Source organism: Podarcis gaigeae (genome assembly GCF_964106915.1).
Source record: "Podarcis gaigeae genome assembly, chromosome: 17".
Lineage (NCBI taxonomy): Eukaryota > Metazoa > Chordata > Lepidosauria > Squamata > Lacertidae > Podarcis > Podarcis gaigeae.
Genome location: NC_139694.1, coordinates 41,449,295 through 41,475,154, shown reverse-complemented (window position 1 = coordinate 41,475,154; position 25,860 = coordinate 41,449,295). Strand labels below are relative to the sequence as shown.

General features: G+C 39.2%; 1 protein-coding gene across 4 annotated transcripts in view; it reads right to left on the bottom strand.

Annotated features, from left to right (window-relative positions):
* RBM10 (RNA binding motif protein 10) overlaps nucleotides 1-25,860 on the bottom strand; it is a 69,204-nt gene that overhangs the window by 30,759 nt on the left and 12,585 nt on the right. For all 4 annotated transcript variants that reach the window (XM_083718624.1, XM_083718621.1, XM_083718622.1 and 1 more), the window contains exon 2: nucleotides 9,123-9,243. In XM_083718624.1, the coding sequence (XP_083574750.1) occupies nucleotides 9,123-9,220 (98 nt within the window). In that variant the 5' untranslated portion in view covers nucleotides 9,221-9,243. The remainder of the gene's footprint in view (nucleotides 1-9,122; nucleotides 9,244-25,860) is intronic.

Here is a 25,860-nt window from a genome sequence, read left to right as displayed (position 1 = left end):
TGGTCCTTCCTAATCATATTCAAGAGCGCTTCCAGGACCGAAATAAATAGCAATAGAGAGATAGGGCAACCCTGTCGTGTTCCTTTGTCAATTTTAATCTCTTTTGACACCACATTATTAACTATCAATTTTGCCTTTTGTTCCGAATAGATCGCTTCTAAACTATTTTCAAACCCTCGTCCCACACCCATTCCCTTAAGATTTTTCTTCATAAAACTCCAAGAAATATTATCAAAGGCCTTCTCCGCATCAATAAAAATTAACACTGCTTTTGTATTAGTGTTCGTTTGCAATAACTCCAATATGTCAATAATGTTCCTTGTGTTATCAGACAAATGTCTACCTGGGAGAAAACCTGCCTGATCTTTGTGTATTACTTCATTTAACACTCTTTTCAATCTGTTGGCTAAAATATTTGCAAAAATTTTATAATCCACATTTAAAAGGGATATGGGACGGTAGTTCTTAAGTTGTGCCTTTTCTGTTTCGGATTTTGGTATGAGTGTGATGAAAGCTTCTTTCCACGACTCCGGTGCCTTCTTCCCCTCCATAATCTCGTTGCACACCTCCTTCAATGGTTGAATTAAGTAGTCTTTCAAAGTCTTATAATACTTGGAGGTTAACCCGTCCGGCCCTGGAGACTTGCCCAATTGCATGTTCTGGATGGCACCTTCAATCTCCTGTTCCGTTATCTTATAGTTCAGTGTTGTCCTGTTTTTGTAATCCATTAGTTCTTAAAAATTGGTCTATATCGGTTTCTTTCTGCGGCCCCTGTGTATAAAGTTGTTTGAAGTATCTCTGGAAGCACGAGAGCCAGTGTGGTGTAGTGGTTAAGAGCGGTAGTCTCGTAATCTAGGGAACCGGGTTCGCGTCTCCACTCCTCCACATGCAGCTGCTGGGTGACCTTGGGCCAGTCACACTTCTTTGAAGTCTCTCAGCCCCACTCACCTCACAGAGTGTTTGTTGTGGGGGAGGAAGGGAAAGGAGAATGTTAGCCGCTTTGAGACTCCTTAAAGGGAGTGAAAGGCAGGATATCAAATCCAAACTCTTCTTCTTCTTCACTTTCTAATCTCCACAGGATTCTGGATATTTCTCCCTTCAATCTCGAGGTTAGTAACCGTGTTCAGCTTCTGTCTTTTTTTCAACTGCCATGCCAGCAGTTTTCCACATTTATTTGCCGATTCAAAAGTTTTTTGCCTCATTTGCTTAATTTTCCATTCAACTTCCTGATTTACTAATTTCATATATTGTACTTGATATAGTTTAATTTCTCTCAAGATCTCCTGTGACTTTGGTTTCGATCTTAATTTTTTCTCTCCTTCTTTTATTTTTTCCAAAATTCTGTCTTTTTTCTCACTTTGGGTTCTCCTTTTTATTGCATTCTGCTGTATCAGAAACCCCCTCATAACTGCTTTGCTTGCGTCCCAGATTACTCTTTTTTCCACTGTGGTTTTCAAGTTTACTTCAAAGTAGTCCTTCAAATTTTTTTGGGCCTTCTTAACAATCTCTTGATCTCTTAATAAGGTGTCATTCATCTTCCATCTGAAGGAACCAGTCGTAGTTAGTCTCATTTCCATCTTTACAGCATTATGGTCGGAGCAGGTTTTTGGGCAGATTTCCACTTTTCTAGTCTTCGGTGCCAGTCCTCTAGTTATCCATATTTGGTCAATTCTTGTCCATGTCATTTTAGCTTCAGAAAAGAAGATCCCTTCTCTTCCTAGGGAGTTCTTTGTTCTCCAAATATCAATCAGATCCATATTGTCAGTTAGTTCAAAAAAAGTCTTTGGTAGTCTGCCCTCTTTTGTTATACTTTGGCTTTGCGCTTTGTCCATGTTCGTAGATACCACCCCATTCATGTCTCCCATCATAATAATGTTATTGTAGTCAATATGCTCCAGCATTGTCTCATGCAACGTCTTGTAAAATTCCGACTTCCCCTCGTTTGGTGCATAAATTCCCAAGATCAAAATTTTTTCTCCTTGTACTTGAATTTCAATTGCCAAAATTCTTCCATGTTCATCTTTAAAAAGAAATTTTGGTGATAGGCTTTCTCTTGCGTAAATAACAACTCCTCTCTTCTTCACTCTGTCAGATGAAATAAATTCTTGGCCCAGTCTCTTGTTAATTAAAACTTTCCTATGAAGCCTAGTCACATGTGTTTCCTGTAGACAAATTAAATATAATTGTTCCTTTTTAAATAAATGAAATATCTTCTTCCTTTTCTCTGGGGAGTTACAGCCATGAATGTTCCAACTTAATAGTTGCAGAGACATGCTGAAGTATTTCTATTCTCCCTTTGGCGGTGGTATTGCTTTCTCAAGGTCCTCAGAACCCAAAGGTGTAGGTACCGAACTTAATGGTCCAGTTCCTAAGGCTCCTAATTCACCTTCAGTCCCTTTCTGAAGGTCTTCTCCGTAGTCGCTCAAAAATTTTTCCTTGTCTTCAGCTGTTTTGATTTTGACTTTCTTCCCCCTGAACGTAAAAGATAGTCCCTGGGGGAACTCCCATCTAAAGATGATTCTGTTGCCTCTCAATAGTGTCACCAAGTCTCTGTAATTAGATCTTAGCTCCAGTAAGTGTTTTGGGATGTCCTTGTAGATTTCCACTTTACAATCCTGAATTTCCAAGGTCTTTTGAAAATGTGCATTCAGTATCTTATCTCTTTCTTCCTTCATTCTGAGGGAGATCAGGCAGTCTCTGGACTTAACCTTCCTCCCTCCTTTTCCAAGTCTGAATGCACTTACAATTTTGAAGTCTTTATCTTCTTCCAAAGACCAAAATTCTGCGAATTCTTTTGTCAAATATTCAATTAAATCTCCCTTTTCAAGTTCTGGAACTGACCTCAGTCTCAGATTATTTTCCTTACTTTTTAGTTCAACCATAGACAGTAAAATAGTTTTGAATCAGAAAATAACTGAACAGGAAATAGAAGGTGCCATTCAAAACACGCAATTGGGCAAATCTCCGGGACCGGATGGGCTGACTTCCAGATATTATAAAGCTTTGAAGGAGTGGTTATTACAACCTTTGAAGTAAGTCTGCAATGAAATTTTGGAGGGGAAAAGAGCACCAGAATCGTGGAAAGAGGCTTATATTACACTTATACCAAAGACAGAGACTGAAAAGACTCAACTTAAGAACTACCGCCCTATCTCGTTATTAAATGTGGATTACAAAATCTTTGCTGACATTTTGGCTAAGAGACTGAAAAAAGTTTTGATGGAGGAGATTCATAGAGACCAAGCAGGCTTTCTCCCAAGAAGACATTTGTAAGATAATGTAAGGAATATAATCGACATTTTGGAAAAACTAGAAGTGAATATAAACACTAAAGCAGTTTTGATATTTGTGGACGCGGAGAAAGCCTTTGACAATATTTCTTGGAGTTTTATGAGGAAGAATCTCCAGGGGATGGGGGTAGGCCAAGGGTTTGAAAATGGTATAAGTGCAATATACTCTGAACAAAAAGCAAAGCTAATAGTAAATAATGTGGTTACGGAAGAATTTAAGATAGAAAAAGGGACACGTCAGGGGTACCCAATCTCCCCACTACTTTTTATATCAGTCCTGGAGGTTTTGCTGAACATGATTAGAAGGGATCAGCTGGTTAAAGGGGTACAGGTCGGAGCTAAACAGTACAAACTGAGAGCATTTGCAGATGATCTGGTACTTACATTACAAGAGCCAGAATCTAGTACTAAAAGGGTCTTAGAATTAATTCAAGAGTTTGGTCAATTAGCAGGATTTAAATTGAATAAGTCAAAAACTAAGGTATTAGAGAAAAACTTAACAGTTACTGAAAAAGAGAGGTTTCAGAATGAGACAGGTTTAACTGTGGTTAAGAAAGTGAAATATTTGGGGATAAATATGACAGCAAAAAATGTGAATTTATTTAAAGATAACTATGAGAAATGTTGGACAGAAATGAAAAAAGATCTAGAAATCTGGTCAAATTTGAAGCTTTCCTTGTCTGGTCGAATTGCGGTTATAAAGATGAATGTATTGCCTAGAATGTTGTTTTTGTTCCAAACATTGCAAATTGTGGACAAGATGGACTGTTTCAAGAAGTGGCAGAAAGATATTTCTAAATTTGTCTGGCAGGGCAAGAAACCCAGAATAAAATTTAAGATTTTAACTGATGCAAAGGAAAGGGGGGGATTTGCCCTGCCAGACTTTAAACTTTACTATGAATCAGCAGCTTTCTGCTGGTTGAAGGACTGGCTGCTTCTTGAGAACACAGACATTTTGGACTTAGAAGGTTTTAACAATATTTTTGGGTGGCATGCATATTTGTGGTATGACAAGGTTAAAGCTCATAAAGCTTTTAAAAATCATATTGTCAGGAAAGCATTATATAATGTCTGGATTAAATATAAAGACTTGCTGGAAAACAAAACCCCAAGGTGGCTGTCGCCAATGGAGGCAAAGGCTGTGAAAAGGCTCAATATGGAGTCCAAATGGCCGAAATATTGGGAAATTTTGGAACAAGAAGGGGACAAACTGAAATTGCAGAGTTTTGAGAAATTAAAAGATAAAGTGCGAGACTGGCTTCATTATTATCAAATAATGGAGGTTTACAAGTTGGACAGGAAAATTGGCTTCCAGGTGGAAAAATCAAAATTGGAAACAGAATTATTAGAACCCAATACTAAGAATTTGTCAAAAATGTATAACTTGCTGTTGAAATGGAATACGCAGGATGAAACGGTGAAATCAGCCATGATTAAGTGGGCACAAGATATTGGTCATAATATTATGTTTGCTGACTGGAAAAAGTTGTGGACCACCGGTATGAAATTTACGGCATGTAATGCCCTAAGAGAGAATATTATGAAAATGATTTATAGGTGGTACATGACCCCAGTCAAGCTTGCAAAAAATTACCACTTATCTGATAATAAATGTTGGAAATGTAAAGAGACTGAAGGTACATTCTTTCACCTTTGGTGGACATGCCCAAAGATTAAGGTTTTCTGGGAAATGATATATAATGAAATGAAAAAGGTATTTAAATATACCTTCCTGAAGAAACCAGAGGCCTTTCTCCTGGGTATGGTCGGCCAGTTGGTGCCAAAGAAGGATAGAACATTCTTTATGTATGCTACAACAGCTGCAAGAATACTCATCACAAAGTATTGGAAGACACAAGATCTACCCACCTTGGAAGAATGGCAGATGAAGGTGATAGACTATATGGGACTGGCAGAAATGACTGACAGAATCCGAGACCAGGGAAGAGAGACAGCGGAAGAAGATTGGAAGAAATTTAAGGACTATCTTAGGAAATATTGCAAAATTAATGAATGCTAGAATGATGTTGGTTTAGAAATTATGTGGTTCCCAGCTGTAATGGAAAATAAGGGAGAGGATTTGCTGAATTAATAATTAGAAATTGGAATACAGAAAGGGGAGGTATGAGGAAGTCGGGGAAGTAAGGTATAAGAAAATAAGGGAATGAAATTATACTTGTTTTTTGTTTGTGTTTGTTTGTTTGTATTGTTGTTTTGTTTTGATATAATTTTTGAAACTTTAATAAATATCTATTAAAAAAAAATTAAGGGAGAGAAGAATAACAGGGACCTCATTGTGGGAGTTTACTATAGATCCCCAAGCCAAACGGAGGACATAGATGATGCCTTCCTGGAACAGATGGCCAAGCATGCAAAAAGAAGGGAGATAGTAGTAATGGGGGACTTCAATTACCCGGATATTTGTTGGATGTCAAACTCAGCCAAGAGCATAAGGTCAAACAGATTCCTCACCGGCCTTGCAGACAACTTCATTGTCCAGAAAGTGGGAGAAGCAACAAGAGGAACAGCCATTTTAGATCTGGTCCTAACCAATGTTGATGACCTGGTTAGTGGGGTAGAAGTGGAAGGACCATTAGGCGCGAGTGATCATGCTCTTCTGAAGTTTACTATACAGCGGAAAGGAGCAGCCAAGCATACTAGGACTCAATTTCTTGACTTTAAGAAAGCCGACTTCATAAAACTTAGGGAAGTGCTGGGTGAGATCCCATGGACAGTAATACTAAAAGGAAAGGGAGTTCATGATGGCTGGGAGTTTGTTAAGAGGGAGAAAGTAAAAGCACAACTTCAGGCAATATCAATGAAACGGAAACATGGAAGGTGCCTAAAGAAGCCAGGGTGGCTATCTAAAGAACTTTTAACTGAGTTAAGATTAAAAAAGGATGTGTACAAAAAAATGGAAAAGGGGGAAACCACCAAAGAGGAATTCAAACAAATAGCCAGCACGTGTAGACACAAAGTCAGAAAAGCTAAAGCACAGAATGAACTTAGGCTTGCTAGAGAGGTTAAAAGCAACAAAAAAGGCTTTTATGGGTATGTTCGTAGCAAAAGGAAGAACAAAGAAACAGTGGGGTGACTCAGAGGAGAAGATGGTGAAATGCAAACAGGGGACACAGAAAGGGCTGAACTCCTCAATGCCTTCTTTGCCTCAGTCTTCTCCGATAAAGAAAACAATGCCCGACCTGAAGAATTTGGAGCAAATGATTCAGCAGAGGAAACAGCCCAGAATAACTAAGGAGATAGTACAAGAATACTTGGCTAGTTTAGATGTATTCAAGTCTCCAGGGCCAGATGAACTTCATCCAAGAGTATTAAAAGAACTGACAGTCATCTTGGAGAATTCCTGGAGAACAGGCGAAGTCCCGGCAGACTGGAGGAGGGCAAATGTTGTCCCTATTTTCAAAAAGGGGAAAAGAGAGGACCCAAATAATTACCGCCCAGTCAGTCTGACATCAATACCAGGGAAGATTCTGGAGCAGATCATTAAGCAAACAGTCTGTGAGCACCTAGAAAGGAATGCTGTGATCACCAATAGTCAGCATGGATTTCTGAAAAATAAGTCATGTCAGACGAACCTGATCTCGTTTTTTGACAGAATTACAACCCTGGTAGATGAAGGGAACACAGTGGATGTAGCCTACCTTGATTTCAGCAAGGCATTTGACAAGGTGCCCCATGATATTCTTGTAAAGAAGCTGGTAAAATGCAGTCTTGACTATGCTACTACTCAGTGGATTTGTAACTGGCTGACTGACCGAACCCAAAGGGTGCTCATCAATGGTTCCTCTTCATCCTGGAGAAGAGTGACTAGTGGGGTGCCACAGGTTTCTGTCTTGGGCCCGGTCTTATTCAACATCTTTATCAACGACTTGGATGATGGACTCAAGGGCATCCTGATCAAATTTGCAGATGACACCAAACTGGGAGGGGTGGCTAACACCCCAGAGGACAGGATCACACTTCAAAACGACCTTGACAGATTAGAGAACTGGGCCAAAACAAACAAGATGAATTTTAACAGGGAGAAATGTAAAGTATTGCACTTGGGCAAAACAAATGAGAGGCACAAATACAAGATGGGGGACACCTGGCTTGAGAGCAGTACATGTGAAAAGGATCTAGGAGTCTTGGTTGACCACAAACTTGACATGGGCCAACAGTGTGATGCGGCAGCTAAAAAAGCCAATGCAATTCTGGGCTGCATCAATAGGAGTATAGCATCTAGATCAAGGGAAGTAATAGTGCCACTGTATTCTGCTCTGGTCGGACCTCACCTGGAGCACTGTGTCCAGTTCTGGGCACCACAGTTCAAGAAGGACACTGACAAACTGGAACGTGTCCAGAGGAGGGCAACCAAAATGGTCAAAGGCCTGGAAACGATGCCTTATGAGGAACGGTTAAGGGAGCTGGGCATGTTTAGCCTGGAGAAGAGGAGGTTAAGGGGTGATATGATAGCCATGTTCAAATATATAAAAGGATGTAACATAGAGGAGGGAGAAAGGTTGTTTTCTGCTGCTCCAGAGAAGCGGACATGGAGCAATGGATCCAAACTACAAGAAAGAAGATTCCACCTAAACATTAGGAAGAACTTCCTGACAGTAAGAGCTGTTCGACAGTGGAATTTGCTGCCAAGGAGTGTGGTGGAGTCTCCTTCTTTGTAGGTCTTTAAGCAGAGGCTTGACAACCATATGTCAGGAGTGCTCTGATGGTGTTTCCTGCTTGGCAGGGGGTTGGACTCGATGGCCCTTGTGGTCTCTTCCAACTCTATGATTCTATGATTCTATATTTATAACCCGCCTTTTTCCCTGATGAGACTCAAGGCACCTTACAAACATTCATACAAAGAAACATAAAAAACAATTAAACATTCATAGAATTAAAGCTATATGCATATATAAAATCTGTCTGTTCGTATGTAGGAGCCATGCAACAGAGGCCATGATGTGTTTCCCTCTCGCTCCCATGGCTCCCATTTGCCTACCCACTTACAACTGAGTCTAATGACAGAGTATAGTGGAAATCAACAACAACAACTTATTATTTATACCTTGCCCATCTGGCTGGGTTTCCCCAGCCACTCTAGGCAGCTACCAACAGAATATTAAACAGAATAAAACATCAAACATTAAAAACATCCCTAAAAAGGACTGCCTTCAAATGTCTTCTAAAAGTCAGATAGTTGTTTTATTAAATAATTGCCCCCTCCACCCCTTCTGCACTTTATTAATAATGTTTCTCAAAATAGGATCCTGTGCAAAAAACAGGATTCCTCAGTTGTGATAATGCAGGGCTGGCTTGCCATCCAAAGGCCTCACATCATTGCCAAACCCATCCTTTACCTGCTTTCTGTGGCGGTAGGATGCATTCTAAAGCCATTGCCTTGCACGGAGGATGAAGAACAGTCAGGAAATGGGAATTAAGATTATTCATATGAACTTCCAAACTAAAAACCTTTCTCCCTATGTTACACCACAGCACTCCTGAGCAAGACTTCATGGTACCGTGAGGTCTGCACAAGAGGAAGTGACATCCCAGCCATTTTATTGCAGTGCTGTGCAACCTGCTAACAGGGATGCTGAGCACAGCAGTGGTTAAAATGATACCACTCTTAATTTAGGCTTACACCCACTTTTCAACACAGCAAAGCAGAGCTCAGAATTAGTGCTGAACTCATCCAACTGTTTACATGCTTAGTGGCAAAAGGTGGGGAACTGGTCATTGGGCTAATGTGGTTACTTTGAGTCACTCCACCAGGCAAAAGTGGTTTGCCTTACTCCATCTTAGAAGCCAGAAATAGTTAGAGAAATATTTTACCTCCTCTCATACTCCATTGCTACCCCTGAAGTGCAAGTGCTACAGGAATCTCCCAACGCCAGGCTCTTCAGTGGGTGACTATCATTCCAGCATATCATGAAAAGTGGGGTGTCAATTATCTCTGCAGAGAAAATAGATGAAATAAATCAGCAGCATTTTCACACAGATATTCCCACCCTAGCTTGGCACCAGCAATAATAATAAGAGGAAGATAGCATCTTTTTAAAACTAAACACCAGCATGTTATATACATAAGCATATATATCTCCCATTTTATCTGGTTATTTCTCAGATCCATCATTTCTATAGTACACTCACACAACTTCAAAGCTATCCAAAGTATGAACTTTGCTAATGCCCACGTCAATATAAATACGGAACCAATTTGGCCCCTTGGTTCTGGATTAAGGCATGCTAAAAACCTAAACTCAGGCCTAGTTCACCAAGCTACAGTTCCTCCCTTGTAAGGTGGCATGGCTACCCTACAGAATGAATGTTGACAGATTACCATGTGACATTTTTCCTGAACCTTAATGGAGAACCACAACATACCTCAGACTCCTTCATCTTACTAGGAGGCAAAATTATCACTCCTAAATGAATCTTTTTTTATATTTTAATCAGGTAAGCCTAGGTTCCAAGTCTCTACTGATGTATTCCAAGATTTGAAATCAACAGCTGTATGACCTTGAGCACATCATTATTGTGCCCATCAGAGAGATACCGTATTTTTCCATGTATAAAACTAGGGGTTTCCCACCTAAAAAATGATGTCAAAATTAGGGGGCATCTTACACACAGGGCCATCTCCCCCCATTTTCTTAAATATGAGTCTCCCAAAATAAGGGGCATCTTATACATGGGATCGTCTTATAGATGGAAAATACAGTAATTCTTTCCTGGATTTCAGGTGTTTGAGAGATTTAGAAAGATTTATGGGACTAAATAACTTTTGAGCCACAACAAATAAAGCTACAAATACCATAAAAATAAAATCCCTTTACAATAGCATCTGTGTCCTCTCACTCTCATTTGCAACCCAGGATTTATTACATCGCTTTGAGTCAGCAATCACCTATGAAAGCAAAGCAGCCCTGTGAGCTTACAACACATATAGGGTAGAACACAACCAGGGCAATAGAAAATTACAAGATCCCTCTACAAATGACAGGTCTCTCCAGTGTCTGGCTATGATGCTTCTGGCTGCTGAGCGTAGGTGGGTTATGAGCTCTTTGTGTTGTGAGTGGGGGTTATTGTCTTGGAAGATGTTCAGTAGAGCCAGTTCTGGGGTGACTTCTAATACTTGCTTAGTTATTTTGCATATTTCTTGTATGATTGATGTCCAGAAGAGTTGGATCTTAGGATATTCCCACCACATGTGGAGGTGTGTCTGTGGAGGTACATCCTCTCCAGCATTTTGGTGAGGTTCCTGGGTGTATTAGCCTTAATTTTCATGGTGTTAAGTACCACCTGTGAGTTTCAGAGTGAATTCTTTTCACTGATATGGATTTAAAGGGAGGTTTAGACCACATTCTGGTTCATTGGGTGGGGTTAATCTCATAGCCTATGTCATCCTCCCAGTTTTTTTATTATGTTTAGGGGGTTTGTGGGATTCTGGAGTAGTATTTTGTATATTGCGGACACCATCCCTTTGCCGTGTCCCTTTGTTGTTAGGAGGAGGTTTTCAAAGGTTGCCAAGGGCCTAGTTGCTGCTGATTTTACTACTGGATTAAGAGGGCATGCAATTGGTGGTGTGTTAGCCAGGGCATTTGGGTGACCCCTAGTTTGTCTTGTATTTCTTATGTAAATATGGTTTGTTATTTTTGTAGAAGTCTGTTAGGTGTCTAAGCCTTTGGTTTGCCTGGTTTTAATCTGGAAGTTTTGTGCTACATGGAGGAATAATGGGTGATGTGCCAGGGGAATTAGTGGGGATAGGGTTGGGGACAGCTTACCTACTTCTTTCCATGCTTTAAACTTTATTGATTTATTGATTTGTCACCATAAGGGTTTGTAGTTGTGGAGGTATAATTTGTTGAGGTTTCTGGTTATTTGTACCCCTAGGTATCTGAACTTGGTGCAGCAAAGTTTTATCTTGGTGATGTTGGCGAATTCTTTTTTGGTATGGGGTGTATGTTGAAGCACATAGCCTCAGAGGGTTTGTAAGAAGTTGGAACCAAATTCCATGTTAGTTAGTACTGCTAATAGGTATTTCCACGCTAAGCAATCAAAAGCTTTGACTTCCGGTTTTTACTGCCTCTGGGATAGGTGTGCTTCACAGAGGCTCCAAGAAGCAGCTGTTAGAAGGGTTTTATTGGGGAGGGGGTAACGCAGAGGCTACGCGCCCCCAGAAAAGATTCAGGGGGTAAAAATGAATGTGTTACCAAAAATGTTTTTATTTCAATCAATACCATTAATTAAAGGTGTTACAATATTTAAAGAATGGCAAAGAGCATTATCAAGATATGTCTGGCAGGGCAAGAAGCCTAGAATAAAATATAAGATTTTAACGGATGCAAAAGATAGAGGAGGCTTTGCCCTGCCACCCCTAAAGTTATATTTTGAGGCTGCATGTCTTTGCTGGGTGAAAGAATGGATAAAGTTGGAAAATTCAGAACTATGATGAAGTTAAAGAATATGTGTTTGATTGGTTACACTACTTCCAACTGAATGCGATGTTTAAAAAAAGAGATGCTGGAAAGAGGCTTTCAAGATGAAAAATCTAGATTTCAAAAATAAATTGTGAATAATGATGTTAAAATTTTATCAAAAATGTATAAATTACTACTTGAGTGGCATACTAAGGATGAAGAGGTTAAAGCTGCAATGATTCAGTGGGCCAAAGACTTTGGTTATAATATTCAATTTGATGATTGGATAAGATTGTGAAAAGAAGGAATGAAATTTACTGCATGTACTACAATAAAAGAAAATGTTATGAAAACGTTATATAGATGGTATGTTACACCAGTAAAACGTGGAAAGATGTATAAAATGAGTAATAAATGTTGGAAATGTCAGGAGAAAGAAGGAACATTCTATCATATGTGGTGGGAATGTAAAAAAAATGAAAGGTTTCTGGGAAATGATTTATAATGAACTGAAAAAAATGTTGAAATATACCTTTGTTAAAAAACCAGAAACTTTTCTGTTAGGAATACTAGGAAATGACATAAAAAAGAAGGATGAGAAGTTGTTTTTACATGCAGTAACAGCGGCAAGAATTTTGGTGGCACAAAAATGGAAACAGGAAGAAATCCCAACGAAAGAAGAATGGAGAATGAAGTTGATGGAATACGCAGAATTAGACAAGCTAACGGGCAGAATTCAGAACCGGCGAGACCAGAGATTTACCGAGGACTGGGATAAATTTAGAGTATATTAAGAATATATGTGAAGGTCAATTAACGTTTGTAGGTTTTCAAGAAGCTCTGGGATAATATAATGGAAAGAAATATTGTTTTATAATAATTGTTAAGATTAATTTGCTTTAAAAAACAAAACAATATAGGTGTAAGAAATGTGAATAATTGGGAAAACATGAAAATTTCCAGATAGACTGAAGGAAGTCTGAAAGTGGAAAGATTAGATTTGGATGTATAATTCAAATGGAATGGGAGACTTCCGGGTTTAGCGCCATCGGTAATGGCGGACTCCCTCTGATTCTGAGGGACCCGCTCCGCAGAAATCGGGTCAAACCGCTACGGCGAAGCAGAGACCCTTCTAAAATCACAGGTGGGGTGAAGCTTGTGAACGTGGGACTTGGCGGGCACCCTTTGCGCCCCCCCAATTTGCAAGGAAACCCGACTACAGGCTCCGGAGCGAAGCGGGGCGAGTGGTGCGGTGCTGAGAGTCAACTGCTACTTCCACAGAGCGAAGCTGAACAGCCATTATTGGAGAGCGCTGACTTCTTCCTGAGACAATTCGATCTCAAAAGCAACTACCCATGAGTAGGATAAATTGGAAAAGGCAAGGAAAAAAGATTTAATTTGGCACCGAAGCGGGAAGGCATGATCGGAAAGGACTAAAATCCCAACACCTAAATAAGTGATTCCCCCCTTGGATGCAGGAGAAGAGGGGGGAGAGGCTTGAACTATATATGCCTGCAAGAGAGAGGGAAGGAAATAAAGATCTACTGCTCAAAACCTGGGAACGGGCTGCCAATGGACAATAAGACTGCCGTATTTGGAAGCGCACTGCTTGTGAATAGAGTATCTTTTGACAACTAGCTCTGCAAGGGAGATACATTGTTTTTGGTTGTCTCCTCCTGATCTTAGAAAGAAAGTGAAGTAACTGAAAAGTAACTGAAATTGAAACTGACTTTTATCCTTTTTTTCTGCTTGAAGTGGCGGTTTAAAAAGTGCTACTTTGTAATATAACAAGTATAGACTGATACTGTGTCCCCCTAGAGGAAAGTTTCTGAAAACTGTCAACAATTGGGCCAGGGGAATTTTCCACTTCAAAACAAACTGTGGCCGTGGGATTGACCTTGGGCATTCAATTGAAGTGTTATGGCAAATGTAAAAGAAAAAGTAGACTCCTTTCAAGACAAAACAACGAGGTCTGGGAAATCTTGGCAGCGAAGACCATCAACATCTGGCCCTTCTGCCTCATCTGCGGCTGCATCCACACAATCTAAGTCAAGAGGTATGTCATCTGAAGAAGCTTTAACAGTTGCATTAGGCAAGATAAATGAATCATTGGAAAAACTAAATAAACAGGTGGTTGAAGCATCAACTAAAATTGATCAAAACACTGTAAGTATTAATAATTTGGGACAAAAGGTAAATACCAACACAGAAACTATTGAGAAACTGCTACAGGAATCTACCCTGACTCGACAGACAGCTGAAGAAGCTAAGGAAAAAGCAGCTGCCGTAGAGGAGAAGATTCCAGGTATACAGAGGCAACTTGAGGACCATAGGTTGACGCTTTCTATGATTGAACTTAAGGAGAAACAAACAAACTTGAGGATCAGAGCTGTGCCTGAGGTAGAGAAGGACAATCTGACAGATTTTCTTATGCAGGAATTTGCAGACTTTTGGGAATTGGATTTGGAAAAAGAAGGATTTAAGATTGTGAGTGCTTTTAGACTTGGAAGAGGGGGGGAGAAGAACAGGGTGAGAGACAGTTTGATTACCCTCCGAACAAAAGAGGAGAGAGATAAAATTTTGGGTCTGCGCTTCCAGAAGACTTTGGAAATACATCAGTCAAGAGTGGAAATATTTAAAGATATTCCAAAACATCTTTTGGACCTTAGGTCCAATTACGGAGATTTGGTTGCCCTGTTGAGAAGGAATAGACTTATCTTCAGGTGGGAATTTCCCCAAGGCCTATCTTTTAGCTTTAAAGGAAGAAAGATAAAAATAAGATCAGTGGACGACAAAGAAAATTTTCTGAAAGATTACGGAGAAGACTTACAGAAAGAATCTGGAGAAGAGCCAAGAGCACTGGACAGAGAACCATTTGATAGAGGTCTAGAACAAAGAGCATTGGACAGAGGATCACCAAAAAGAGGAATACTAGACATAGCAAGATTACCCTTTGGATTGGACTGTCCAGAGAAAGTAACAGTAATACCACCGACAGAACAAGAGCAAGCACTTGGTGCAGTTGGAGGAAAATCAGAATAACTACATCATGGCCCTGCAACTACTGAGCTGGAATACTAATGGTTTGAATTCGCCTCAAAAAAGGAAAAGAGTCTTTCATTTACTAAAAAAGGAACAATTGGACTTGATTTGCCTACAGGAAACACATGTGATAAGGCTCCACAGGAAAGTATTGATTAATAAAAGATTGGGCCAAGAGTTTATTTCATCAGACAAAGTTAAAAAAAGAGCAGTAGTAATTTATGCAAAGGAGAGCCTATCACCGAAATTTATATTTAAAGATGATCAAGGAAGATTTGTGGCAATTGAAATTCAACTACAAGGAGAGAAATTCTTGATAGTAGGCGTTTATGCACCGAATGAGGGAAAATAAGATTTTTTTTTAAAGTTGCATGAGACTTTGTTGGACTATTTGGATTACAATATGTTTTTTTTTTATAAATATTTTTTATTAAGTTTTCCATAATAATACATATTTAACAAATGATACCTTTGTTAACATCTTTTCATTCTGTCATAGACTCCCTCACGCCTCCCGCTTCCACTTGCACATTTAAAAATAAAATTTTTCAAAACAAATTATTAAATGTTCACAAACTCAATAATTTTGTTTGAACTCAAAATATAACTTATAAAATATGATTTAGTGATAGACAATTATCTTTGATCTGGCAACCTTGTTAGCATTCAACCAAATTACAATGCTTTTGTAAGTAAATCTTAAATTTCTTCCAGTCTTCTTCACTCCTTTCTTCTCCCTGGTCGCGGATTCTGCCTGTCATCTCGGCTAGTTGCATATAGTCCATCAGCTGCATCTGCCATTCTTCCAGCGTGGGTAGATCTTGGGTTTTCCAATTCTTAGCGATGAGTATCCTTGCCGCCGTTGTAGCATACATGAAAAATGTTCTATCTTTCTTTAACACATACTGGCCGACCATACCCAGAAGGAAGGCCTCTGGTTTCTTGATAAAGGTATACTTAAACACCTTTTTTAACTCATTGTATATCATTTCCCAAAAGGCCTTCACTTTAGGGCAAGTCCACCAGAGGTGAAAGAATGTTCCTTCATTTTCCTTACATTTCCAACATTTATTCTCAGACGAATGGTATATTTTGGCCAGTTTCACTGGGGTCATGTACCACCTATATATCATTTTCATTACATTTTCCTTCAGTGCATTACATGCAGTGAAGTTCAGCCCGGTGGTCCACAACCTTTCCCAGTCCTCAAACATAATATTATGCCCAACATCCTGTGCCCACTTTATCATAGCCGATTTCACCGTTTCGTCTTGTGTATTCCATTTCAGCAGCAAGTTATACATTTTTGACAATACCTTCGTCTTAGGTTCTAACAGTTCTGTTTCCAATTTCGATTTCTCCACCTGGAATCCTAACTTTTTATCATTCTTGAAAATTTCTTGAATCTGAGCATAATGTAGCCAGTCTCGCACTTTACCTTTCATTTTTTCCAAACTCTGCAGTTTCCAATTATTTCCATCTTTTTCTATTATTTCCCAATATTTCGGCCATCTGGCCTCCATATTGGGTCTTTTTAAGGCCTTAGCCTCCAGAGGGGACAGCCACCTCGGTGTTTTGTTCTCTAGTAAGTCTTTGTATTTAGTCCAAACATTAAATATTGCTTTTCTGACAATATGGTTCTTGAAAACCTTATAAATCTTAGCCTTGTCGTACCATAGGTATGCATGCCACCCAAATGCGTTGTTAAAACCTTCCAAATCTAACACGTCCGTGTCCTCAAGAAGTAGCCAATCTTTTAGCCAGCAGAAAGCTGCGGCTTCATAGTACAGTTTTAAGTCTGGCAGGGCAAAGCCCCCTCTTTCTTTTGCGTCTGTTAATATCTTATACTTAATTCTGGGCTTTTTGCCCTGCCAGACAAATTTGGAGATATCTTTTTGCCACTTCCGGAAGCACTCCGTTTTGTCAACAATCTGCAGTGTCTGAAATAAAAACAACATTTTTGGCAATACATTCATCTTGATGGCAGCTATTCGTCCTAACAAGGAAAGTTTTAGTTTTGACCAGCTATCCAAGTCCCTCTTAATTTCAGACCAACATTTTTCATAATTGTCTTTAAACAGACTCAAATTTTTAGCTGTAATATTTACCCCTAGGTATTTCACTTTCTTAACCACAGTCAACTCTGTCTCTCTCTGAAACCGTTCCGACTCAGTGTCCGTCAGGTTTTTCCCCAACACCTTAGTTTTTTGCTTGTTTAGTTTAAATCCAGCCACTCGACCAAAGTCATGAATCAGTTGTAAAACTCTTTTCGTACTAGATTCTGGCTCCTGTAGTGTTAAAACTAGATCATCTGCAAAGGCTTTAAGCTTGTATTGTTTCATTCCGACCTGAATCCCTTCCACCCGCTGGTCCCCTCTAATCATGTTCAGGAGCACTTCCAGGACTGAAATAAACAGTAACGGGGAGATCGGGCAGCCTTGTCGTGTCCCTTTCTCAATTTTAAACTCTTCTGTAACCACATTGTTAACTATCAATTTTGCTTTCTGTTCTGAATATATTGCATCAATCCCATTTTCAAACCCCCGCCCCACTCCCATTTCTTTTAAATTCCCCTTCATAAACTTCCAGGAAATGTTGTCAAAGGCCTTCTCCGCATCTATGAAGATTAAAACTGCTCTTGTATTTATATTTGTTTGTAAGAGTTCCAATATGTCTATAATATTCCTAGTGTTGGCATACATATGTCTACCTGGGAGAAAGCCTGCCTGGTCCTTATGAATTACTTTGTTTAAAACCCTCTTGAATCTACTTGCCAAAACATCTGCAAATATTTTGTAATCCACATTCAAAAGGGAGATGGGGCGGTAGTTCTTGAGTTGGTTCTTTTCAGTTTCCGATTTTGGTATCAATGTGATAAAAGCCTCCTTCCACGATTCCGGCGCCTTCTTTCCCTCCATGATTTCATTGCTGACCTCCATTAGTGGTTGTATCAAATAGTCTTTCAATGTCTTATAATACTTGGAGGTCAGCCCGTCAGGTCCTGGCGATTTGCCCTGTTTCATATTCTGGATGGCCTGCTCAATCTCCTGTCGTGTTATCTTGCCGTTTAAAATTGTTCTATTTTCTTCTGAGAGTTTTGCTAGTCCATTTGATGCCAAGAATCGTTTAATCTCAGTTTCGTCTTGTGGCCCTTGGGTATATAATTTTTTAAAGTATCTCTGGAAGCACTTTCTAATCTCTCCGGGGTTCTGGATATTCCTTCCTTCTATCTCTAAATTTGTCACTGTATTTAACTTTTGTCGCCTCTTCAACTGCCAGGCTAGCAGTTTTCCACATTTATCTGCCGATTCAAAAGTTTTTTGTCTCATTAACTTAATTTTCCATTCTATTTCCTGGTTTATCAATGTTGAATATTGTGCTTGATGAAGTTTGATTTCTCTTAGAATCGGCTGGGATTTTGGATTAGATCTTAACTTCTTCTCTAATTCCTTAATTCTTTCCAAAATTTTATCTTTCTTTTCGTTTTGCTTTCTTTTCTTTATCGTATTCTGTTGTATCAGCAACCCCCTCATTACAGCCTTGCTCGCGTCCCAGATAGTTCTTTTTTCAATTGTAGTATTCATATTAATCTCAAAATAGTCCTTTAGTGCTTTTTGGGCCTTCTTGATAATCTCTTGGTCTCTAAACAGGCCATCATTCATCTTCCATCTGAAGGAACCTGTTGAAGTCAATATCATATCCATTCTCAGGGCATTGTGGTCAGAGCATGTCCTTGGGCATATTTCCACCTTTCTGATCTTTGGAGCCAGGCCTCTAGTTATCCATATTTGGTCGATTCTTGTCCATGTCATCTGGGCCTCAGAGAAAAATGTTCCTTCCCTTCCCAAGGGGTTTCTCACTCTCCAAATGTCAATCCAGTCCATATTGTCTGTCATTTCAAAGAAAGTCTTTGGTAATCTTCCGTTTTTAGTAACATTTTGATTCTGTGACTTATCCATGTTTGTTGAAGCAACTCCATTCATATCTCCCATCATGATGATGTTGTCATAGTCCAGATAGTCCAGCATAGTCTCATGCAATTTCTTGTAAAATTCCGATTTTCCTTCGTTTGGGGCATAAATTCCTAATATCAAAATTTTTTCGCCTTGGAACTGTATTTCTATTGCTAAGATTCTGCCATGTTCATCTTTAAACAGAAATTTAGGTGACAGGCTCTCTTTTGCATAAATCACCACACCTCTTTTTTTGACATTGTCCGAAGATATAAATTCCTGACCAAGTCTCTTGTTTATTAGCACTTTTCTGTGGAGCCTAGTCACATGTGTTTCTTGTAGGCAAATAATGTCCAATTGTTCCTTTCTTAATATGTGAAAAATTTTTTTCCTTTTTTCTGGGATGTTACAGCCATTTATATTCCAACTCAAAAGTTGCAGAGACATCCTGAAAAAATCTGGTTATTCTTGCTGTGGGAGTGCTTTATTTTCCGAGTTTTCAGGATCTGAGGATGCTGTTCCCCCTGAAGGTTCAGGCCCTGAAGGCAGTCCAAGTCCTTTGTGAAGATCCTCTCCGTGTGCCGCCAAAAATTTGTCTCTGTCCTCTAATGTTCTGATTTTAATCTTTCTCCCTCTAAAAGTAAACGATATTCCTTGAGGGAACTCCCACCTGAAGATAATCGAATTGCTCCTTAACAGTTTTGCTAGTTCCTGGTATTCTGCTCTGAGATCTAATAGCTGTTTAGGAATATCTTTGTAAATTTCAATTCTTCTGTCCAAAATGTCCAGTGACTTCCCGTAGTGCAGGCCCAAAATCTTGTCCCTTTCCTCCTTTGATCTCAATATTATCAGGCAATCTCTGGGTTTCTCTTTTCTTATAAGCCTTCCAAGTCTAAAAGCAGATACAATTTTAAAATCTTCTTCTTGTAAATTCCAAAACTTGGAAAATTCTTTAGTTAAAAATTCGACTAGGTTGCCTTCTTCCACTTCTGGTAATGAACGTATCCTCAAGTTGGCCTCCCTGTTCCGAAGTTCTGTCATAGAAAAGTAGATCTGATGTTCCCCTACTTGTTTGCTGAGTGGTCTCACTTCTTTTTCAAGCTGGCCCACTCTTTGGCTGGTCTCCTCAGCCAATTTCCGATTTTCACCTACAGCCTCTTTTAGTTCTCCAATAGATTGAGCATTCTGTGCAACTTGTCCAGTTAGTCTGTTCAGGCTTTCTGTGTTTTGGTCAATTTTTGCTGTTTGCTGATCAACTTTTTTGTCCAGAGCCTCCAATTTTTCAAAGATCTTTTCCAAAATAGAGCCACTTCCTCCTGTGGCCATTTCTTCCAATTGCAGTTCCTCAGTCTCCCCCTCCCCTGACTGAAGAAGGGAGGCCGCTTCTGCCTCAGGAGGTAAAGTAGAAGGTAAAGTAGGCACAGATGATCTACGCTGCGAGACTGCAGATAACGTTAGAGTAGCTTGTTTTGTTCTTCCCCCTTTTTTTCTTGTTCCACTCATTCCAGAGCTATCTATAAGCCAAGGTCAACTTTGAATGTTCCCATGAGAAAGCAACAACCCAGATGTTCACATTCAAACAGGAGGCCGGGAAAGAGAAAGTAAATTAAAGTCACTGCTTTAATTCCCAATGCCTCTAGGGGGAGCTTATAATGTCTTTAGGGAGAGAGATATCCAAATCAAATCAAATCAAATCAATAAGTACAGTTCAATGTCCAAAGATCTCCACAATATAAATTTTGGCAGAGTTAGGGCTTAAAAACCCATCAATATTTCCATCAGTGCTTAGACAGCCAAAGTTTCAAAGTTACCAGTTCAAGCTCAGAATGTTTCAAAGTTCTGAATCTAAGTATCCAGCTTTGCAGGCTGACAGCCACTTACTCAGGCAAAACCCGCGCCTGGGTTCTTTCTTTTAATTGTATCCAAAAGCCAGACAGAAGAGAGGTATCTTTGTTTCCATATAGGTCCAATAAAAAGTAGCAAATTTTAGTCCTTAATCCACCCAATGCGATAGTTAAATAGGTGCCAGATCTGTCAGTTTGAAAATTGGCTCTTTGTCTCCACTCCTCCTGCTCTTTGCTTTCAAGTTCAGTGTTAGCGGAAGACGGACTTCCTGTTTATCGTCAATCCGCTTTCAGCCAATTTCAGGGTTTTCGGGGTGTTAAAAGTATAAGTCCCATTTACTCACGAATTTCTTCCTTTCCAGTTTTAGCAGTCACAAGAAGAAAGGTCAGCGCTCACCGGCAACGGCTCCGCGGCTTCACTCCGCCGATTGCGGAACGACCCTCAGCGCCGCAGCCTCCTCCGCGATCCGGAGCCCCTTACGGGGTTCCTTCAACGTTTTGGGGGCTGCGCCTGGCGCCCGCCGGGTCCCAAGACTGCAGGCTTCTGCTGCCTGCAGTTTTCCGATGTGGGTCTCCGCTTCGCCGTAGCGGGCGACCCGTTCTCGGACGGAGCTCCCTTCCCAGTTAGGAAAGGGCAGCCATTACCCTTCGCGCCGCCTCCGGAAGTCTATTTGGATTACAATATGATCATGATGGGGGATATGAATGGAGTGGTATCTACAAATATGGACAAGGAACAGAAACAGGTAATTACTAAGGACGGCAGACTACCAAAAACATTTTTTGAAATGACTGACAATTTGGACTTAGTTGATATTTGGAGAACAAAGAACCCCTTGGGTAGAGAGGGAATTTTCTTCTCTGAAGCCAAAATGACATGGACAAGAATTGACCAAATTTGGATAACTAGAGGACTGGCTCCAAAGACTAGAAAAGTGGAAATTTGTCCTAAAACTTGCTCCGACCACAATGCTGTGAAAATGGAGATGAAACTAACACCAATCGGCTCCTTCAGATGGAGGATGAATGACACCTTGTTTAGAGACGAAGAAGTGACCAAGAAGGCCCAAAAAAACCTTGAGAATACTACCATTGAAAAAAGAGTAATCTGGGACGCAAGCAAAGCGGTTATGAGAGGGTTTCTGATACAACAGAATGCAATAAAGAAGAGAAGTCAAAATGAGAAAAAAGATAAAATTTTGGAGAAAATAAAAGGTGAGAAGAAATTGAGAGCGAAACCAAAGTCGCAAGAGATCCTGAGAGAAATAAAGTTATATCAAGTACAATACATGAAAATGATGAACCAGGAAATAGAGTGGAAAATCAAATAGATGAGACAAAAGACATTCGAATCGGCTAATAAATGTGGGAAATTGCTAGCCTGGCAAATGAAAAAAAGACAAAAACTCAATACTATTACAAATTTGGAAGTGGAAGGAAAGAATATACAGAATCCAGTGGAGATTAGAAAATGTTTCCAGAGGTACTTTAAACAATTATATACACAAGGGCCACAGAAAGAAATCAATATAGATCAATTTTTGAAAATGGACTACAAAAAATCTCTCAAGAAAATAAGTTAATGCTGAATTATAAAATAACTGAACAGGAGGTAGAAGGTGCCATCCAGAATATGCAACTGGGTAAATCTCCAGGGCCGGACGGCTTAACTTTTTTATTATAGATCCTTGAAAGATTGGATAATACAACCATCAAAGGAAGTTTGTAATGGAATTTTGGAAGGGAAAAAAGCACCAGAGTCGTGGAAGGAAGCTTACATTACACTTATACCAAAAATTGAGTCTGAGAAGACACAACTTAAGAATTACCGCCCCATATCTCTGCTTAATGTGGATTACAAAATTTTTGCAGATATTTTGGCCAAAAGATTTTAAAAAGTACTAGCGGAAGAGATACATAAAGATCAAACAGGCTTTCTCCTGGGCAGACACTTGTCTGCCAATACGAGAAATATAATTAATATCTTAGAACAATTACAAGTGAATATTAATACTAAAGCAGTTTTGCTATTTGTAGACGCGGAGAAAGCTTTTGACAACATTTCTTGGAGTTTTATGAAGAAGAATCTCCAGGGGATGGGGGTTGGTCAAGGTTTTGGAAATGGTATAGGTGCAATATATTCAGAACAAAAGGCTAAACTAATTGTCAATAATGTGGTGACGGAGGAATTTAAGATAGAGAAAGGGACACGACAAGGTTGCCCAATTTCCCCATTGCTTTTTATTTCGGTCCTGGAGGTTCTCCTAAATATGATTAGAAGGGACCAATTGGTCAAAGGTATACAAGTCGAAGCCAAACAGTACAAATTGAAAGCATTTGCAGATGATCTAGTACTGACATTACAGGAGCCAGAATCTAGTACCAAAAGAGTATTGGAACTGATTCAAGAATTTGGTCAGGTTGCAGGATTCAAGTTGAATAAGTTAAAAACTAAGGTTTTAGAGAAAAATCTAACAGCGATTGAGAAAGAGAAGTTTCAGAAGAAGACAGGTTTAACATTGGTTAAGAAAGTAAAATACCTGGGGGTTAATATGACTGCCAAGAATGTGAATTTATTTAAAGATAATTATGAAAAATGCTGGACAGAAGTGAAAAAGGACTTAGAAATATGGTCAAACTTGAAGCTTTCTTTGCTAGGCCGTATTGCTGCTATAAAAATGAATGTATTGCCAAGAATGTTGTTTCTGTTTCAATCATTGCAAATTTTGGATAAAATGGATTGTTTCAAGAAGTGGCAGAGAGATATTTCCAGATTTGTCTGGCAGGGCAAGAAGCCCAGAATAAAATTGAAAATACTGATGCAAAAGAAAGAGGTGGATCTGCCCTGTGAGACCTTAAACTTTATTATGAATCAGCTGCATTTTGCTGGCTGAAATAATGGCTGCTTCTTGAAAACACAGACATTTTGGATTTAGAAGGTTTCAATAATGTATTTGGGTGGCATGCATATTTGTGGTATGATAAGGTCAAAGCACATAAAGCGTTTAAAAACCATATTGTCAGGAAAGCACTGTTTAATGTTTGGATAAGATATAAGGACCTACTGGAAAATAAAAGCCCAAGGTGGTTGTCACCGATGGAAGCGAAGGCTCAGAAAAAACTCAATATGGAGGCCAAATGGCCGAAATATTGGGAAATTTTGGAACAAGAGGGAGATAAATTAAAATTGCAGAGCTTTGAAAACTAAAAAACAAAGTGTGAGATTGGCTTCATTATTATCAAATAATGGAGGCATACAATTTGGACAAGAAAATTGGCTTCCAGGTGGAAAAATCAAAATTGGAAACAGAACTGTTAGATCCCAAAACTAAGACTCTGTCAAGAATGTATAACTTGCTGTTGAAATGGAATACTCAGGATGAAACGGTGAAATCTGCTATGATTAAATGGGCTCAAGATGTTGGACACAACATTATGTTGGCTGACTGGACCAGTTATGGACCATAGGTATGAAGTTCCCTGGACCATAGGTATGAAGTTCACGGCATGTAATGCCTTAAGAGAGAATATTATGAAAATGATATACAGGTGGTACATGACACCAGTCAAGCTTGCAAAAATATATTGTTTGCCCGATAATAAATGTTGGAAATGTAAAGAGACTGAAGGTACATTCTTTCACCTTTGGTGGACGTGCCCAAAGATTAAGGCTTTCTGGGAGATGATCTATAATGAAATGAAAAAGGTATTTAAATATACCTTCCTGAAGAAACCAGAGGCCTTTCTCCTGGGCATGGTCGGCCAATTGGTGCCAAAGAAGGATAGAACTCTTTTTATGTATGCAACAACAGCAGCAAGAATACTTATAGCGAAGTATTGGAAGACACAAGATTTACGCACCCAGGAAGAATGGCAGATGAAGGTGATGGATTACATGGAACTGGCGGAAATGACTGGCAGAATCCGAGACCAGGGAGAAGAGTCAGTAGAAGACTGGAAGAAATATAAAGACTCTCTACAGAAACACTGTAAAATTAAGGAATGTTAGAAGGATGCTAGAATGAAGTCATGTGGTTTTAGCAGTAGTGCTATAAAGGGTTAAGTAATAATGGATTGTCAACAGGTCAGAATGTAAAGTTATATTAAAATAAATTAGTAAGATAAAAACAAGGATGGAAAGGATTTGCTGAAATAACCAATTGAACTAGAATACAAAAAAGGGAGGTGTGAGGAGGTCAAGGAAACAAGTAAATGAAAGACAAGATATGGAAAGAGGGATTTGTTTTTAATTGTTTCTAATTTTTTTGTATTTTGTATTTTCTGTTTTTCTTTTTCTTCTCTTTATTTTTGTAATTTTTTGAAACTTTAATATTATATATATATATATATATATATATATATATATATTCAAATGGAATGTTTTTTTCTTTATTATTTATTGTTAAATGTGAAAATTTTATAAAAAAAAATTTTTTTTAAAAAGAAAAGATTCAGGGGGTGACCCTGAATCAAAAGTATCCAGCTGTGTGAAGAAAGGGTGCTCCATATTCTCCATCTTAAGCAATAGGTGTTAAGAGCATAGAGCCCCCGACACGTGGAGATGAACACCCCTTGACAAAAAGCCTCAGACCCGAAACGGTAAGAGCGGCGGTAGAATTTCCAGTTCCTTTTATCCCTAATATCAACTATCTGACTGCTAAAGAGATGTGAAAGTTAAGAGAAACAAGTGAACTGTAATAACAGTAAACACAACGTTTGTGAGGTCGTGGGAGGGGACGTAAAACAGAGTATCCTCCAGCAGACCAGAACACCAGGAACAGTGGCCGGGAAAATTTTTTTTTTACTCTGGAAATTCTTTTCACTGTATATAAAAGATACGCCGGTAAAATTTATGGCATCTTACGCCGGTAAAATTGGCAAAGATGTACAGAATGAAAAATAAGAACTGCTGGAAATGCAGAGAGGCGGAGGGCGATCTTTACCACATGTGGTGGACCTGTGGTAAAGTGAAAAATTTCTGGGAATTAATTTACAATGAACTCAAGAAAACTTTTAAATACACTTTTCCAAAAAAGCCCGAAGCCTTTCTACTGGGGTTGATGGGGAAGGATTTTTTTTTAAAGATCAAAACAAATTTCGATATGCCACAGCGGCAGCAAGAATTATGCTGGCCCATAACTGGAAAACAGAAGCAATTGCCATTGCAGAATGGCAGGTTAAGATGATGAGTTACACAGAACTGGTCAGATTGTCAGGAAGAATTCGAGACCAGGATGAACAGATGTTTCAAGAAAGCTGGAGTAAATATATGGTGTATATAAGAGATAACTCTTACAACGTATGGTAAATA